Source organism: Triticum aestivum, chromosome 4B (assembly GCF_018294505.1).
Source record: "Triticum aestivum cultivar Chinese Spring chromosome 4B, IWGSC CS RefSeq v2.1, whole genome shotgun sequence".
Classification (NCBI taxonomy): Eukaryota; Viridiplantae; Streptophyta; class Magnoliopsida; order Poales; family Poaceae; genus Triticum; species Triticum aestivum.
In genome coordinates this window covers 236,057,909-236,077,699 of record NC_057804.1, presented here as the reverse complement: position 1 = coordinate 236,077,699, position 19,791 = coordinate 236,057,909, and the positions used below count along the sequence as shown (strand labels likewise).

Sequence of the window (19,791 nt, the reverse complement as noted above, 5' to 3'; positions counted from 1 at the left end):
AATGTGGCCTACATAGTGCAGGCCGTCTACCACCATTTGGTAATTAATGTCAATATTTCTTGTTGGACTAGCACTTTTATCTAGTATATTTCACATGAGTTCAACATTGGAGTGGCAAGACAAGAGGATGTGGAACCCCTTCTAGATGCTAAGGACAAACATTGGCAAAAGCTCAAGACTCTTCATTTTCTGTTTAAATGATCCAAGATCACATTGAGTCCATAGGAAAACCAATACTATTTAAAGGGGATGAGGTGTTGCTTAATGGCTTGCTTGCTCAAAATGCTTAGTGATATGCTCTAAACGCCCTCAACCACTTTCTCATTTCCACATATGTACAAAACCTAAAGTCAAACTCGGTCCCACCGATTTGATTTATCCGACGCCACCGAGTTCATTTGACATAGCCACTGCCAGAAATCCTAATCAGTTCGGTCTCACCGATGGGATCTCAGTCTCACCGAGATGGCCTTGCAAACTCTCTGTTGCCTATTGGAACTACTGCGGTCTCACCGAGATATGCAGTCGGTCCCACTGAGTTCGCTTGACCAAGTCTCTGTTTGCTTATTGCTGAAATTGATCTCACCGAGTTCATGCAATCGGTCTCACAGAGATGAGGTTTTTCCCTAAGCCTAGCACATTGGTCGCACCGAGTTGACCTTGTCGGTCCCACCGAAAACTCTAACGTTCACATTTTGAACTAGATTGGTCTGACCGAGTTTCACTATTCGGTCCCACTGAGTTTGGGAAATTGTGTGTAACGGCTAGATTTTGTGTGGAGGCTATATATACCCCTCCACCCCCTTCTCCATTTGAGAGAGAGATCCATCAGAACATGCCTACACTTACACTACTCATTTTATGAGAGAGAGAACCACCTACTCATTTGTTGAGACCAAGAAATTCCAATCCTACCACAAGAATCTTGTTCTCTAGCCTTCCCCAAGTGGTTTTCCACTCAAATCATCTTTCCACCATATCCAAATCTGTGAGAGAGAGTTGAGTGTTGGGGAGACTATCATTTGAAGCACAAGAGAAAGGAGTTCATTATCAACACACCATCTATTACGTTTTGGAGAGTGGTGTCTCCTAGATTGGTTAGGTGTCACTTGGGAGCCGCCGTCAAGATTGTGTAGTTGAATCAAGGAGTTTGTAAGGGCAAGGAGATCACCTACTTCGTGAATATCTACCCAAGTGAGGCAAGTCCTTCGTGGGCGATGGCCATGGTGGGATAGTCAAGGTTGCTTCTTTGTGGACCCTTCATGGGTGGAGCCCTCCGTGGACTCGTGCAACCATTACCCTTCATGGGTTGAAGTCTCCACCAAAGTGGATGTACAATAGCACCACCTATCAGAACCACGCCCAAGATATCCGTGTCTCCAATTGCGTTTGCACACTCCAATTCCATACCTTTAATTTCTTACAGATTACATGCTTTACTATCCGCTACTCACACACTCTTGCCATGCCTTCTTGAAATGTATTGTGAATGTTTAAAATTTTGCTAATCTCCAACCTCAACTTGAAAACTTAAAAGCGGCTACCTTTACTTGTTGAGGGTCTAATCACCCCCCCTCTAGACACCTCTTCTCGATCCTTTCATTGGTATCAAAGCATTGGTTTCCATTGCTTTGGTTTAATCACCATTGGAGGAAGATGGATGAGTCTATGATTGGGAGTATTAGACGTAGAGTGCATATACTTGATGGAGAGTTTTATAATGCTTAGAAAAATGAGATGCTTGAGATTTTTCAATGAATATCAATTGAACAAGTACATTAGTACCCCTTGTGCGCGTTGATCCATTGCTTCCTACCCCCGATGAATCTATCAACATGCTTCACAATCTTTGAACTGTCAATCTTATCACTGGAGGATTGCCTAGAAATTTGATTACATGCTTGCCAACTCTTGAATGTGCTTACACAATATAGAGATATCTTGAGGAACGATTTCCAGACTATTCCTTGAAAAACTTAGATGAGATTCTTCACAAGTCCATTGCTTTAAATAAAATGAGTCCTAATGATCCTAAGTTTGGTGATTGTATATTTGAGCTTCATGACCCAAAGCGTGCCAAAGGAGATGTTGTAATCATTAGTAACATCATCTCTGAAGTCGTTAGTATTCATAGAGATGCACATTGTCATGATCATCATTCTAATGAATCACTCTCTCTACGAAATGATCGATCACAAGATGATGTTGAACATGGATACTATGATGAGGATGATGATAGTGACTTTGGTCTCGATGAATCTATGAGACACTTTGGTCTTATGGCTAACCATCGTGGCCACATGGCTGGATGTACCGATCACATGACTAGAGGCAAGGATATGTTTCGTGAGCTTGCTAAAAATGATGGCCCTCGAAAGTATGTCACTTTTGGTGATAACTCAAATGGTAAGGTGGTTGGCCTTGGTAAGGTGGCCATCTCACATGACAGCTCCATACAAAATGGTATGCTCGTTGAATCTCTTGGCTATAATTTACTTTCTATATCTAGACTAGCTGATTTCGGTTTCAATGTCCTATGTACTGAAGTAGATTGCCAAGTGTTTCAAAGAGATAATCATAATATGGTCTTTACCAGTATACATAGAGGTGATCTAGACATTAATGATTTCACTAAAAAGGCTCAACTTAGAAATGGCTTAATTGCTAAATCTTCTAAAGGTTGGTTGTGGCATAGACGGTTAGGTCATGTGGGCATGCGAAATATTGATAAGCTTATTAAAGGAGATCATATCCTTGGTGTTAAAGATGTTATATTTGACAAGGATAGACTTTGTAGTGCTTGCCAAGTAGGAAAACAAGTTGGAGGAAGCCATCCCGTGAAGAACATCATGATCATGAGAAGACCACTCGAGCTACTTCACATGAATCTTTTTGGTCCCAATGCCCACAAGAGTCTCAGTGGTAACTCATTTGGATTGGTCATTGTTGATGATTTTTCTAGATTTACGCGAGTGTTCTTTCTTGATGATAAATCGCAGGTCCAAAAGATCTTCAACAACTTTGCTAGGCAGGCCCAAAATCAATTTGAAGTGAAGATCAAGAAGGTTCGCAGCGACAATGAAACAGAGTTCAAGAACGCCAATGTGGACACCTTTCTTGACGAAGAAGGGATTTCACATGAGTTGTCGGCTACGTACACACCTCAACAAAATGGAGTTGTTGAGAGGAAGAACCGGACGCTTATTCAAATGGCGAGAATGATGCTTGATGAGTACAAGACACTAAAACACTTTTGGGTGGAAGCGGTTGAGACAGCTTGTCATGCAACAACTCGTCTATATATTCACAAGCTACTAGGCAAGACATCATATGAGCTTCTCACCGGTAAAAAACCCCAAGTTTTACCTTTGGGTATTCGGCTCAAAGTTATACATTCTTGATAAGCATCTTCGTTCGAAGTTTGCTCCAAAAACTCATGAAGGTTTCCTACTCGGCAATGGTTCAAACTCTAACACCTACCGTGTCTACAAAAATTTCACCCGAAAGGTTGAAGAGATGGTAGATGTGAATTTTGATGAATATAACGGCTCGCAAGTAGAGAAATTGGCAATTGATGTAGGTGACAAAGATCCTTCGGAAGTAATACAAGACTTGTCTATTATCAAGATTCGCCCAACGGAGGTGAAGGAGAGTACCTCATCTGTCCAAGTGGAAGCCTCAACTTCACACCAAGGTAAACCACAAGTTGACTTCGAGGCATCCACAAGTGGAACACATCAAGATGATGGAAACGAGGATGTACAACAAGATGAACCTCACCGACCTCCATCTCCACCTCCACAAGAGAACAACAATGCCAAAGACAATGAAGTGAGACAAGAAGAAGAACAAGACAATGAAGAGGATGTTCCACCCCGACCCAAACAAAAGCTCTCGTGATTTCGAGCAAGAGTCTCAAGGGGTCATCCCGTGGAACAAATCTTCGATGATATTCAAACCAGGAGAATTACTCGCTCTAAAACTCATTTGGCTAGCTTTTGTGAACATTACTCATTCATTTCTAGTATTGAACCTATGAAGGTTGAAGATGCTCTTCATGATCCGGATTGGGTGAACGCCATGCATTAAGAGCTACACAATTTCGAGAGGAACCAAGTGTGGATGTTGGTTGAAAAGCCCGATGAGAAGCATAATGTCATCGGGACCAAATGGGTATTTCATAATAAGCAAGATGAAGACGAACAAGTTGTACGCAACAAGGCTCGTATCGTCGCGCAAGGTTACACTCAAGTCAAAGGTATGGACTATGGTGAGACATATGGCCCCATTGCTAGACTTGAATCCATTCGCATCTTACTTGCTTATGACAATCACCATGATATCACTTTATATCAAATGGACATTAGAAGTGCATTTGTTAATGGTGAAATTAAGTGTTAAACAACCTCCCGGCTTTGTTAATCCCAAGAAACCTAATCATGTATACAAATTTCACAAAGCTCTTTATGGTCTTAAACAAGCCCCTAGAGCGTGGTATAAATGTTTGACTAAGTTCCTTATTAAAAAAGGCTTTGAGATTGGAAAAAAGGATTTTACACTTTTTACTAAAAGGGTTAATGGTGAATTATTTGTGTGCCAAATTATGTGGATGATATCAAATTTGGTTCGACTAACCCTCATTTTAGCGAAAATTTTGGAAGGCTAATGTCGGAGAAGTTTGAGATGTCTATGATGAGTGAACTCAAGTTTTTTCTTGCTTTGCTAATCAAGCAAACTAAGGACGGTACCTTTGTTTCCTAAACAAAGTATACCAAGGACTTATTCAAGAAGTTCAACATGCAAGAATGCAAAGGTATGAATACACCCATGCCTACTAGTGGACACCTTGACTTGACTAAGGATGGTGAACCAGACGACCAAAAGGTTTACCGCTCTATGCTTGGTTCATTGTTATATCTATAGCCAGGATACATGTAACTCATTGCTTGCTCTGACATGCTTATGCATTCACATGCTCTCATAGTCTATCTTCACATGATTGCATACATATAGGGGGAGCCAATGCATGTTACATGTACTTCCAAAGCTTTACTTGTTAGTCTTCATATCTTTGTCTAAAGCTTTGATGTATGTTGTCATCAATTACCAAAGAGGGGGAGACTGAAAGAACAAGTGCTCCCTGGGTGGTTTTGGTAATTAATGTTAACATATTTCTTGTTGGACTAACACTTTTATCTAGTATATTTCATATGAGTGCAACATTGGAATGGCAGGATAAGAGGATGTGGAACCCCTTCTAGATGCTAAGGACAAACATTGGCAAAAGCTCAAGACTCTTCATTTTCTATTTAAGTGATCCAAGATCACATTGAGTCCATAGGAAAGCCAATACTATTAAAAGGGGATGAGGTGTTGCTTAATGGCTTGCTTGCTCAAAATGCTTAGTGATATGCTCTAAAAGCCCTCAACCACTTTCTCATTTCCATGTATGTCCTAAACCTAAAGTCAAACTCGGCCCCACCGATTTGATTTATCCGGCGCCACCTAGTTCACTTGACATAGCCACTACTAGAAACCCTAATGAGTTGGGCCTCACCGATGTGATCTTGGTCTCACCGAGATGGCCCTGCAAATCTTTGTTGCCTATTGCAACTATTTCAGTCTCACCGAGATATGCAGTTGGTCCCATCGAGTTTGCTTGACCAAGTCTGTGTTTGCTTATTGCTAAAATCTGTCTCATCGAGTTCATGCAATCGGTCTCACTGAGATGAGGTTTTGCCCTAACCCTATCACATCGGTCCCACCGAGTTGACCTTCTCGGTCCCACCGAAAACTCTAACGTTCAGATTTTGAACCAGATCGGTCTGACCGAGTTTCACTATTCAGTCCCACCGAGTTTGGGAAATTGTGTGTAACGGCTAGATTTTGTGTGGAGGCTATATATACCCCTCCACCCCCTTCTCCGTTTGAGAGAAATCCATCAAAACGTGCCTACAATTCCACTACTCATTCTTTGAGAGAGAACCACCTACTCTTGTGTTGAGACTAAGACATTCCAATCCTACCACAAGAATCTTGATCTCTAGCCTTCCCCAAGTTGCTTTCCACTCAAATCATCATTCCACCATATCCAAATCTGTGAGAGAGAGTTGAGTGTTGGGGAGACTATCATTTGAAGCACAAGAGCAAGGAGTTCATCATCAACACACCATCTATTACCTTTCGGAGAGTGGTGTCTCCTAGATTGGTTAGGTGTCACTTGGGAGCCTCCGTCAGGATTGTGGAGTTGAACCAAGGAGTTTTTAAGGGCAAGGAAATCGCCTATTTCGTGAAGATCTACCCAAGTGAGGCAAGTCCTTCATGAACGATGGCCATGGTGGGATAGACAAGGTTGCTTCTTCGTGGACCCTTCGTGGGTGGAGCCTCCATGGACTCGCACAACCTTTACCCTTCATGGATTGAAGTCTCCACCAATGTGGACGTACGATAGCACCACCTATCGGAACCACGCCAAAAATCTCTGTGTCCCCAATTGCATTTTCACACTCCAATCCCATCCCTTTACTTTCTTGCAAATTGCATGCTTTACTTTACGCTGCTCACACACTCCTGCCATGCTTGCTTATAATGTATTGTGAATGTTTTAAATTGTACTAATCTCTAACATCAACTTCAAAAACCTACAAACTGCTACCTTTACTTGTTGAGGGTCTAATCACCCCCCCCTCTAGACACCTCTTCTCTATCCTTTCAGTGGCCAACAACCATTTTTCATTTTGCAAGGCACCTGGCTTGGAAGGGTACATTACCAAGTTCCTTATTAGCTAAAGGAGTATAATCAAATTGGACTTTTGTGAGTCATTTAGGAAGTTCTATGACATGACTAGCATGGGGTTCCAAGGACTCAACCAAGCTGTCATTATCCAACAATCCCTACGCACACTTGCTTTTCAATATCAATCCCTAAGCCTTATACACCTCTTCACCAAGGTCGTGGTCGAAGTGCCATCTCTACCATTGGTGCCACAACTCGCCACACTTGTATCCATACACCAAAAGAAGGTCGTAACCTTAAGCTTTATGGAGGAAAGGATCTTAATTGTTAGAGTGCTACTAAAATATTTGAAGGACCTGCTATGAAAAATACATCTCCTAGTGAGGACTCCTTCAAGAATGCTGCCAAAAAACTCAAAAAATTATACAAAAAACAGTATGCCTTGCTAAAAGGCATTAAAGAAAGTTGCTTGTTCATTGCAACCCATGTTTTATTTTTGTTTGTTTTATTTGTCAATAGGATTGTTCTTTTTGTAAAAACTTTGTATTTTGTTATTTTTCTTAACAAAATGCCAAGAATTGCCATTACCTTGCTCAGTTTGCAAGTTATGTGTTCTGGTGCTGATTTTTTTTGCTTCTACTAAAAAGTTAGATCAATTCATCAGTTTCTAATATGATTGGGAATTGTTTAGACAGTAAGCATGGATACTGTTTGCATCTTTATAGATTGCCCTATTTTGACAGATTCTTCTGATAGTAGTCAAAAACTTCTTATGTTTGCAATTTCATGGCAGTGCTAGGTATGTCTCCTATATAGTAGCTAATGATGAATTATATTTTTCTTCAAAATATTTATGGAAAGTCATGCTTTGATTTAAATATTATTTATAATAACCCATGTCACAACTTCTCTATAAGTTCTATGTGGACGAAGTTGTTAAAACCCAGGTGAGACAGTGATACAAGGAGAACAAGGAGATGCTAATCTCAACATTGGGGTTTCCGAAGGCACCTCAAAGAAATATTCAAATATTCTCAAGCATATAATCTTTTGGATGCCCAAGGAATCCCCCTTTCTTCAACAACAACTATCGGTTTGTCTCGGTTCGGCTAATGTTTCTATTTGTCCACATGATATGTGTGATTCTAGGAGTGTCATTTTGTTTTATTTCTGCAAGATGATCTTAAAAATTCATCACACCTGAATAAATATTCTTTGTAAGATCTCATGCATGGTCATATGTGTGTACAATTGCTTTTTTGCTTTACATGTTCTTGTTAAACCATGAGTCTTGTTAGAAACACATGTTGAACACTCTATTGCTTCGTTTATATTTGTTTAGAGAATTGAATAGAAATTGGTAGTTGGCATGTCATAAATACCTTGGTAATAAAATTAATGTGTATGCATTAATGGTGTGATTAAAAATTGCATGGACAAGTGTACAATCATGAAGGTAAAATATGATCCTTTGAAATGGTTTTGAGGTAATGTGGGAGTAATAAATCGTTAAGTTGGTAAAAGTGGTTGAGTACAGTAGTGAGAAGTTGTTGTAAGATCATATGGGATCATTGCCTTTCTTAATTAATGGACTACATGTTGGAAACCTCTAGTATTGCGATGAATTCCAAGTTGAGGGGTAGTTGTAAGTAAACCAACAATTTTGTTTAGGTCGAGACGCGTAAATAAGGCTTTGGCACCGCCAAACTACCACCGCCAAGAGTTTCTTAATGATGCAATATTGATGATAATACTATGTAATCTTCATAGTAAATGCTTTAGTTCTTTATGACTAATATGAGATTGATGCCACGCTACATCTTTTACCTTCAATCTGGCTAGCTTCTTTAGTATTGAGCATTGCCCACTCTCACATCGAGACTAGGTGCCTACATTGTTGATACATTCAAACCTCATGGGAGGAATTCTTCCTATTCTCCCAAACATAAGCCCACAAACTATATTCCTCAAAATATTCACCATACCTACCCACCATGGTAGTCTATGGCAATTCCGAGATATATTGTTGCACTACCAGAGGTATACATTAGAGTTTCTACAAGATGATAATCATTAGTTTTCTCGCTTGAGCTGAGTTGAGTTGAGTACGATTGAGTGCTAAGTAAATTATGGTGTACTTTATACCATTCTACAACATTTCTCCTACCTTCAGAGATATAGAAAAAATACAACAAGGATGCCAAAATATAAAGGGAGGAGTGAGAGAAGCAATACTACTATCCTTTCTGTAGTATACACTAGTGCTTGAAAGCAGCTCTTGCTCTATTGAATTTGTTATATAGAGTTGTCATATAGTTCATGTTTCATACACTTGTTTGGGTTCTTTAAATAATAGGACATGGCTTGTACATTCCAATGATGAGCTTCCTCAAATGATCTAGATCTTCTTGAGCAATCAAGGTAGTGCAAAACTTTCTTATATCTTTTTGACTTCTCATAAACCCCTCGTATTATTCTTTGCTCAGTTTTGAAACTGATATGCCTGGACTTGCACTCAAGTATTGCATGACCTATTATGAGGTGATCCGATATTACATGGTCAAATTAACTTGGTTTCCCTTGGGTTGGTTTATGATAAGATTGCTATTATAAAATAAAAACCATGTCATGCTATGTTTCCAATACAGTTTGACATTCTTTTGTACATATCGCAATGGGAACATTGATTCATGAAAAGCAAGAGTGTGTTTATTTGCACATTTTGATGTAAGAAAACATTCACAATAAAAAATTATTTTGTGATCATTTAACTACTCGAGGACGTGCATGGATTAAGATTGGGAGGTTGATACGTTCTACACGTATCTACAATTTTTGCTTGTTTCATGCTATACTTATACCATAATGACATAGTGTTGAAATCATTTTTTCCTTTTCTCTAGACAACATACTAATTAAATGCTACTTTCTATTTTTCCTATTATGGACATATAGAAAAAACAAGTTTCCATGACAAAAAAGGAATAATATATGTCACAAAGATGCGAGGAGTAACAAAGTCAGAGGGACTGGGACCCACCCGGGCCCCCTATAGGCACCAGGCCGTAAGTTGGTGCGGTCTAGGAGGGAGTAGCAAGGTGGGTCCATGTGGAGATCATCTACATCAATGTTGGTTCAAACATGTCCATGTGGGCGTAGTTATGTTTAGACTATGGGTCCCTAACATTAGCTAGTTGCAATCTCTCTTCTTCTTCAATACAATAATTACAGAAGATTCTCTACATAATTTTGAACCATATGATGTAATTTGTGTTTTATTCCTTGTTTGTGATGAATGGTCACTTTATGATACGATAAATATAAATTTTTTCTTGGGTTCATATGAGATCCATGCTGCTTAAATTATAGACATGTATGCTCTTGGATCTATGAGACTTGTACTTTCCATCTTTAGGTGAATGATCTTTAAAGGGGGTTCTCTAGGTTAGATGCATTCAATCTTGCAAGTAATTTACTATAGTGACAGGAAGTACAAAAGTCTTGTAGTGTATTATTTCCACTAAGGATAAAAGATAGTTGAGTAGTTGTCCTGGTGGTGGACGGGGGTAAACACAATATATTATCTACATCATGTCATCATGCTTAATGCAATGCTCTATGTTAATTAATACCTTTAAGATGCAGGCTGGATATCGGTCTTGGGGTAGAATACTAGCTATAGATATAGTTAGATTACAGTTTATATAAGTCTGAACATGATGGCTATACGCAATTATTGCATGTATAATAATATTTATAGAAATAATTTTGTCGATACACATCTGTAATTTCTTCACCATGCAATGTTATGTTTTATGGAGATAGCAACTAGTGTAATTATGTTGCTTTCAACCTCGATCACACTCTTTATTTCTTGTCTACAATCTGAGTCGTTTACTTTTCTAGTTGCAATTATCACTTGCTATGACAAGGTGCATTAATCCTTCTAACTAGCGAGCCTAATGAGATTGAGAATTTCACTCGTTTTGTTGGGGACCAAAACAAGAACCGTAGTTCTATGTAGGTACCAATAGTTAACTGGCGTTCAAGCATTCCTATTGGTTTAGTTAACCTCAATGTCATCCACTTGAAGGAAAATGCTACTTGGAACAAAAAACGCTACTCTGCCCACTAATGCTATGAGGCATTGTTCCTTGACACAACTAGTCAGCATCAATGGCACCACCATCGGTGAACTTGGTATCTATTTAACTCATCAACGCTGTTGATGAACTGCTGACCACTTTCTCTGTCACGGACTAACGCATGCCACTAGTTGCATGCTATATCCTCAGCACTAAGAAATGATGAACAACAAAGTCGTCGGGTAACTACTCAAATCATCATAGCACTCGCCCCTTATCATTGACCGAAACTTGACTAGGCTTCAGTTTTGAGGGTCACAATTGAAGTGGCCACCTTAGAGGCATTGGTGATAAGCCTCTGATGATAGTTAACACTACCCATTCAAGAGAAGACCGGTTAGTGATTAGTTCATCTTACACCTTGGTTTTGCTTCTCTCAAATTAAATTTTATCATAGATGACCGTCCATTGTTTGGTGGTCCATTATATTAACTCATCACTGAACTCCATATTAGTGTCCAGTCATTGGTGTGTCTCCACAATTTATTTGGCCGCCTTCCTACGTTGGTCAATGGCAATGTGAACAGAGGCGCATTCATGTGTCCTCAAATTATCAGTGCACGGATGGGTACCTAGTGAGCAGGATTGAACCGGTGATGATTCTCATGACGTGACAACACCAGTTTGACTAGCAGCGATGATTCCCACATTATCTCTAATTATCCATGTATGGAGTAATGGCACTTCCACCACCCCTCACTAGTGTTGCCTCACTGCCTCTCCCCCCATCGAAGTGATATATTATCAAAGCCTCCACTTTTCCTTCCCTTGTTCACACTAATCTACAACACTTCTAATGGCACATCAACACATTGTCGTCGCAGAGCCCAAGTAGGCTAGATGAACCAGGAAGTGCTTGGTCTTTGACGTGCAGTTAGATCATTCCCCACACCAGCCTCCGGCGGAGATGACGACCAACTGGCCAAGCAGTGGGCATCATGCGAAGCCTTTATGGTCGAGTGGGAGGAGGACAACCGTGCGTAGGAGGAAGCTTGTCAACGCAATGAAACCATCGCCAACTTCAAACAATTATGGATAGAGTCAATACGAGTAGAGGCGAAGGCCTGTACCTCCACAGACGCAACTATAGGCCCCGGCCATGCAATTGCAGCTAGCCTAAAGCCGAGATGGAAGTGTCACAAGAGGCTGTATAACTGGCCTTGGGCCGAATAGAGAGAGCTCACGAGCTGTTTTTCATCTATTTTTTTTATTATTGTAGGTTCTATTTCGTGCATGTAAAAATCACGAAATAGAACCTATAGATCAAGGGAATTAAATCAATGGGATTAGCACTGAAAATCTATCATCAGCCATTAGAAAACTAAAATTCCTATGCCCTAGTTCAGTGAGAATTACCAGCCTTATATGGTAGTAAGTACTATTGCCATATCACTAACCGGACAGAAAGCAAGACTGTTGAGGTACGGCTACTCATACTATTGTAATGCCATTCAAAATACTTAACCCTACTGAGATATCTGACACTGACGTATGCCCTGCCTAACTTTTGATATCACAGTGTCCCCTGTCCTACTTGCTGCCCGGTGGCACCATCTCCTGACCTCCCCGCCACAAAATTTGTTCTACCACATCATTGTCGCACACCATCTTATCATCAACATGCCATGACCGTGGTGACCATGTGTGTTCGTCATGTGTGTTGCCATGTGTGGCCGTACGAGGACTGGTGCATGCGTGGTGTTGCCAGGTCTCTCATGCTGTCGTGCGCTATCGTTCACCCCGACATCACTTCCATGTTCTTTATCCACGACAACGGCCATGATGGTGAGTTATAGTACACACATATGTTTTGTGTTAATCCCTAAGCTATTTTCTGCGAATATATTGTTTCTAATATGAATTGTGCTATACATCATATTACCGTGGTAACAGTATGATAAATTGTCATTCTGCTATATCACTGAATGGCAATGCACATGTTAAATTGTATATGGTGAGAGTTGAAAAAATATTGGGTTGCAATTTCTATGTGATGGGGACATCACTACCAAAGTTACACCCACAGCCCCTGCTACTACCCCTGTTGGAGCTATTACTAGAGTTCGTGCATACCAATTAAAATACCAAGTACTTTTGTTTCTTAGTAATTATTCTAATGTTCATAAGAATATGATGTTGCCTAAATTGGATAAGTTTGTTTTGTTTACGAACGAAGGCCCTAGAATGGACAAGAAGGATGAACACTGGAGTACGATCAAGTGTCGAGATGAAGGCAGGCGCAAAGGGAACAAGAATGGAGTTTCCAGTGGAGTTTTCAGCACTTTGAAGCCACAATGATGACATAAAAATACATGGACAAAATGTACAAGACGGACTTTCAAAAATATTCATTCTTAGTTTATTTTAGGTGCCACACCACATTATTTTTTGGCCAAGCCCATTTAATTTTGAAATAGATTTAACAGGCACTTTCCAAAGTCTGTAATAAGCAGCAAAATGACTTAGGATAGAATTTAGTCCCACCTTGAAAAGGGTGGACGGAATTCACCTCTGTCTCACTATAAATACAACACTTAGGGTGTCATTTTAGTGTTGGGTTTTGTTTAGATTTAAAGTTCGCCATAGTTGCAACTCGCTTCGTTTGTTTGTATTTAACGACCAGATTAAAACATCACCAAAACCCACTTGGTTCTATAAAGCTTTCCTCTTAAATTCGGAATATCCATATTGCAATTTGAGTTTCTTGCTTGTTCTTCGTTTGTGTGCAGGAAATAGACCTCATGGTCAGGTTGATTATACTTCGCCATGGTCAATAAACCCTCAGAACTAGTTTAGCAATTGCTAAGGCGCGACGTCTTCACACGTTCATAGTCTGATCGTCAAAGTTGACTTCCATAAAAAACGAGAGCTACCTCTTATCAAAACATTAGGAGACCTTCGCCTCTATCACTATGCTATAATGTAAAACTACTAACAATTACAAAAATAAGCATGTTGCAGTTTCAATATAATAATGTCATTGTTCTAAAAGTTACAAAAGAAGAATGTTCTGATTGCTATGTCATGGTACTACATGTTCAATTGTTGTTGTGCTAAGAGTTTGAAAATATATGTATGTTCCTATGGCTGCATTAGAATTTTAGCCTATCCTCTCGGCATGTTTGTATATACTGTTAAGGATATTCCTTATGACCTTATTCCCTATCATCTCATGTGGACTCCTTCTTGAACAGATATAGTTGTTTCTATTGCAGTGCACAAAAAGATCATATTGTTGGTTTTGTCCTATGAAGAACATTAATGAAGCCAACATGGCCTGCTCTATTTTGTGCCAGCCACCTGCTTCTTGGAGAAGCCATGGGAAGGAGATTATATTTCTCTACGTAGAGTTTATCACTCGGTTCCTTAGGTAGACTACTTGAAAAATAATTAGTGTTGTCTTCTATTTGTGTTTAGCTAAGTATAATTTGGCTTTTTTTCAAACAAGGAGACATCATTCACCATGTTGCTATTGTGACCCTTCTATTTATTATACAGATCACTTTAATTTAAAGAGTGCTCTGTACAGTGCAACCGAAATGTCTGGCCACTGACCTTTCTCAATTTCTGTCGCATTGTACAAAAAGATTGATTCTTCGCAAGATTACCTGGTACAACTGCGCCAACTATTTATTTGAAACGACAACTGTTAGCAAGACAATGACATATTTATTACACACTATATCGCTCTACTTAATTCACACACACACACACACACACACACACACACATATATATATAGTGATTTTTCCAAAATATTTTTAGCATGCTTTACCACGAGCGTCGATATCTGGCTATTGAAATTCAACATACGTTAATTCCTTCAATAGTCCAGATATTGAATGCAACATCATAAATCTACCAAGAAGTTGCAAACAAAGGATACAAAATCGTCTAAGTGAAAAACTACCAATGTGATTATCATGATATGAAACTATTTGTATACAACATAAAAGATTTTATATATGTGATTTGTACTTGATGTTATGATTTGTGTTTTTATGTAGCTGAGGAACACCGCGGTAGTCCTACCGGAATGCTAGCACTGCAGCTGAAAACTGTCAGCCAGAATTTGACATCATTGGTCAGCCTCCACATAGAGGTTGGCAGTGATATGCCACTGCTTGCTGCCATTGGGATACTTAGCATTGACAGGCTAGCCAATCTCTAGTATTCATCATCACTAATAAGCCACCTGGCCCGTCAATGATTGCAATGTCATCACTGACCCGAACTACAAACATTTCACTCCTGTTAGTGATGATACGATTTGGCCGGTCACTGCTCTTTTGTTCTATAGTAGAGGGTGCATGTTCTCGCACCAAGTATGGTAAAATGTGTTGTCTTTGTGCCGCTAAACTAGGAGCCCCCTGAAAATAGCTAAGAGTTCATTGACTAGTGGACTATGAACTTCGACACGTCCTCGGCTAGCCACCACATGGGGCTCTCCTCCTTGGTGATCCTAATAGCACGGTGGATTTGCATAGATTGCAATGCATCCATATTCGAATCTGAGAAGCCTTCCATCTTCCTACTCACTTTGATCATCCATGACAAAGCTCGTCTCTATTTGTGTATTGGTGCAACTAGCATGGTCAGTGTCTTGCCTGAAATTTAGCCCTAGACATTCAACTTGAGTGCTCGCTAGAGCTACATATCCCCACCAATACGCACTGCATCTTGACATTTACATGCCTCATGGTGTTCTTCTACTCTCTCCCTCTCTACAAATGGAAAGATACCAACTTGTTTGCCTATTCGTGAAATACAACAATAAAAGTTCTAAAAGGTGTGAAATCTCTAATCAATACTAACCGCTTCTAAAACGATGAACTCCTAAAGGTGTGTGGTTGGACTTTATTTTCCGACTATTATGAATATATATAAGTTGCATCTTGTAGTATATGTCAATTAAAATGACATGCATTTTGAAGCAAATGGAGTAATTACAAATGGAAAAACCAACTTACCTGAATTGTCAAACCCAAATCAAGGATGCCACTCTTCAGGCGTTCCCTAAATGAATCCAATCCCCTCCTTGCGATGTAGCTAAACCGGTGTATATCAAGATCTACCTCAAAGTAGTTCTCACCCTAGTTATGTAACAGATAAAACACTTAATTTCATGTAGACTAGTATAATGCCAAATTTATTATTATATTTACAAACATTGAAACAATGTAGAGAACAATGAAATGGTTTTGATCCACTTGACAATGTTTATACAATTTATTTATTTATAATTGTATGGTTATGTTTAATTAAGAAATTTAAAGAGGAAAGTTACTATCTATAAAGCATATTTGAAGGTCTACTGTGTTATCAACTAATTTATTAGTTTTGACATGTTTTTTTATTTTCTTGGCCTGAAAACACACAAAAACAAATACACACAATATTTACAATATTTAATCGTGTCCATTCAATAATATATGAAAACTAAATCATTTCTTAACCTCATAAAAACTATGTTGAGGGCGGGAAAGGACTGGCTTCTCGTTGTATGCTTGCACAAGCTTTTTCTCTGTGGAACTCAACTGAAGATCATCTGGGTTAACCAATCCAGCCATGATTTTCAACCGATCTCTATATGCCATTGTAGATTCTGATGCAAAACCTTTCACCTTCTCACATTCATCCTCAAGAAATCTCTGCCAGAAGAAACATTAATACAACTCATTGGAAAGAAGTTATAATATTACAACATTAGTATGTTGACTTGAGAAGGCACTCACCACGATGGATTCCTTGAAATGCTCTGAAACCTCCTTGTCAAAGTACTCAGAGAGTCTGAAGTATAAACAAAGGCTGAACCCTTCTCCATCGCTGTCCCCAAGGAACATAGCAGCAGGATAGGTAGGCATCTGTGATTTTAGGAAAAGACGGAAATGAAAATCGGAGCAGCAAAGATGACAAACTATGTATGCCTACTAGATATACCTGGATGTTGACAATCAACAGTGACGGGAGCTTGTGGTGTGGTTTGAACTGTGGAAGATCAATGTGTTCGGCAATGTGCGAAACCTTCTTGGGGCTCGCAAACAAGTCAACGCCTATAGGGTAGTATGCGGCATAGTTCGGAGCTGGACATTTTTTCTTATCTCTAAAAAATAGAAACTAAAATTAGAGGTTAGGTATGGTCATCCCCTTTATCAACTAGATTTTTCTCTACAGTGTTTCATGCCTGAGGAATGTTTCACTCCTTAGTTTGAAGATGGATGGATCAATCCGTGACCATCTTCCGGGTGTGGGCTTTTCCCCTCCAGATGGGATCGTCATCCCTCCCTTGGGTCGGATGACATATTTCTTTGATTCACCTACATTATTTACATTGTTAGGTTCATGCATCTTCGTATGGTGCAAAGATAGGAATTTTACCATCAATTATTTATGTAAAAAAAATGAATTGAGAATGTCTAGCCTGATGTGGTTGCCTGGAGTTGTTCCTTTATCTATTATGTTACCTTATAGTTTCTACTAGGATATCATCCTCATATGAGATATGAGGAAATTAACATTTAAAGCCTTTTGTAGGCTGCCAAAACTTGTGCAAGATCCCACTACCATTTAGGGTTATGACCAATGGTCATTTTGGATTTTGAACATCAAGGGAGGGTGATTTGCAACCTCCTATACAATAGTTTATGAAGAGGTGTGATGAATTTTAGGTTAGCCTCCATTGATGAAGTAAAATATAAAACCAAGAGAGTATGCGAAGAACATGAAGATTGCAGGAAGATCTTCCCATCAAGCAAAGAAAGTTCCTCCCCAAAGTTGTGAAAAATAGATCTACCACCTTATCGCTTTCAAGTTGTATATCCATGTTGTTTGGTTAGATGTTCCATCTGTAGCTCTCATAGTCCCTCATCTTGTTGTTGTCATCAAAGAACCAAATATATTCATGTATAAGAACATGTAGTGCAACCTGGAGAAGAAAGTGTTGTATATCACATTTGATAATAGTGGAAATAGTTTGGGTCGCTTTGGATTGTGGATTTTACCACAACTTGTGGGTTTACCATGCAAAAATTTGGTGTCAGTGTGTTAACATTACTATTGTAGCTAAGATTGGTGCTCACCCAAATCAATGTTTGTGGTGTGTTTGGTCTGTTGTGAGAGTTATTTCCTCATATCCTTGAATTAGTACAAGAAGTGGTGCAAGATTGCTTTGTTTCCACTATAGGTTTAGATCATATGTGGGTGCTAATTCCGATTGAGGTATACTAGCAAGATTGCTAATCCCAGTTGTTTGATTGTACTCGAAGAGCTTGCTCGCAATTTCTATGGAAGAAGGCGCCACACCAAGTGGCATGATAAAACTTGCTTCTTCCCATTTATCTCTATGAAATCCTATGATGAAAGACATCCTTCTACAAGGAGCCAATTGTAAAGATAAAATACACAGCAATGTCACATAAGAGGAATGGAGAGTGATGCATAGAAAGGCAATTGGTATGAATTGATCGCACATTAACCACCATTATTCCACCATGTTGAAAATCAAAAAAATGTGTATGAGATGTGCCAGAGTTTAGAGGCCATATATGAGAGGAAGACATAAATGTACAGAGCTTCGGTGATCAAAATACTTGTTAAGTTTGGGTACTGAGATGGGACAATGTGATTGCACACCTGAATGCCTCCTAAGGCCTTATAAATCAACATTCAATGTGGAAGATCCACTTTGAGGATGAGGTGTGAGTATTGTTGCTAATTGGTTCCATCCTTAATATTTGGATCATGCTTTTTTGCATCCTAAAATATCTAGGTCCAGATTGTAAGCTCACTTTGGAGATGGTGAAGAACAATATGCTAAATGCAGATACTAGAAAGAAGAAAAAGGGTGAGAATGACAATGCTTCTTTTGATGTGTATGTGCATGAAACTGATGGGAAGAATTAGAATCATGGATGCAGTCACACAAGAGTTCAGTAAGCTAGAGATAAATCTAGATGGAGATGAAAGTCTAAATAGATAAAAGAAATGACTTGCTTTAATTGTGGCACATCGAGACGTATTATGTGCGAGTGCTCGAAATACAAAAGAGATCTTCTCAAGGGTAAATATAAAAACAAAATTGAGAAAAATGTTGGGAACAGTTCATCCATGACTTCATAAGTTGAAGACTACTTAGTCACTAAAGATGAATAATTCTATAGTGATGTTCATGATATTGCAATGAGTTTGGCTGTGTAAGTGTGTCCTCCCACATTACATATAAAATGAGTAATACACATCCTAGACAACATACGCTACAAAAAAGTGAGTATGGGAAATAGTAGTTCACCGAAAGCTATTGGCAAGGTCTCTATATGCATTGAGGAATAGAAATCTTGCATGTTGGTGAACAATGATGCTAGACAAGTTCCCAATATAAGTCTAAATTTGTTATTAGTGGTCAAGCTTCGTTATATCAAACATCCTAGTTATTTTGGTGAAGGATAATGGAAGCTCACCCAAGGCTCTTTGATTATTGTTGAAGGAAGTGGCAAGGTTTTCTCTATAAGAATAAAACCAAGTTGTCTATATAAGTGTTGAACATTGCCGAGAAACAAATCTCAATTGATTTTTGGTGCAACAAGCTTGGTCTTATGAGTGAGAATGGCATGAACTCTCTTTCTAGCATGGAAGCACCTCGCAAAGTTGAAAGGTATATACTTGAAACCCGATGAACATTGTGTTACTGGAAAACAACATAGGCTTGCATAGTTACAATCACTCAACCATGCGAGAATGTTCTTGATATTGTGCATGTTTGCTCCACGACTAAAAATCCATTAATGGAGAAATATCTTTTTGAATTTCATTGTCGACCGTTCTTGAAAAGTTTTTATTTTGTGTTGAAAACAATCATAGGGTGCTAGAATCTTCAAGGATTTCCCTACCAAAGTGGAAAGTGAAACTCACAAG

At 39.1% G+C, this 19,791-nt stretch overlaps 1 protein-coding gene across 1 annotated transcript in view; it reads right to left on the bottom strand.

The window, feature by feature from the left end:
- The window catches only part of LOC123094741 (uncharacterized), a 30,669-nt gene that overhangs the window by 5,529 nt on the left and 5,349 nt on the right, over positions 1-19,791 (bottom strand). The window contains exons 5-9 of the mRNA XM_044516672.1: positions 17,066-17,198; positions 16,822-16,984; positions 16,617-16,745; positions 16,338-16,532; positions 15,852-15,974 (exon numbers count right to left, since the gene is read on the bottom strand). Of these exons, the coding sequence (XP_044372607.1) occupies positions 15,852-15,974; positions 16,338-16,532; positions 16,617-16,745; positions 16,822-16,984; positions 17,066-17,198 (743 nt within the window). The remainder of the gene's footprint in view (positions 1-15,851; positions 15,975-16,337; positions 16,533-16,616; positions 16,746-16,821; positions 16,985-17,065; positions 17,199-19,791) is intronic.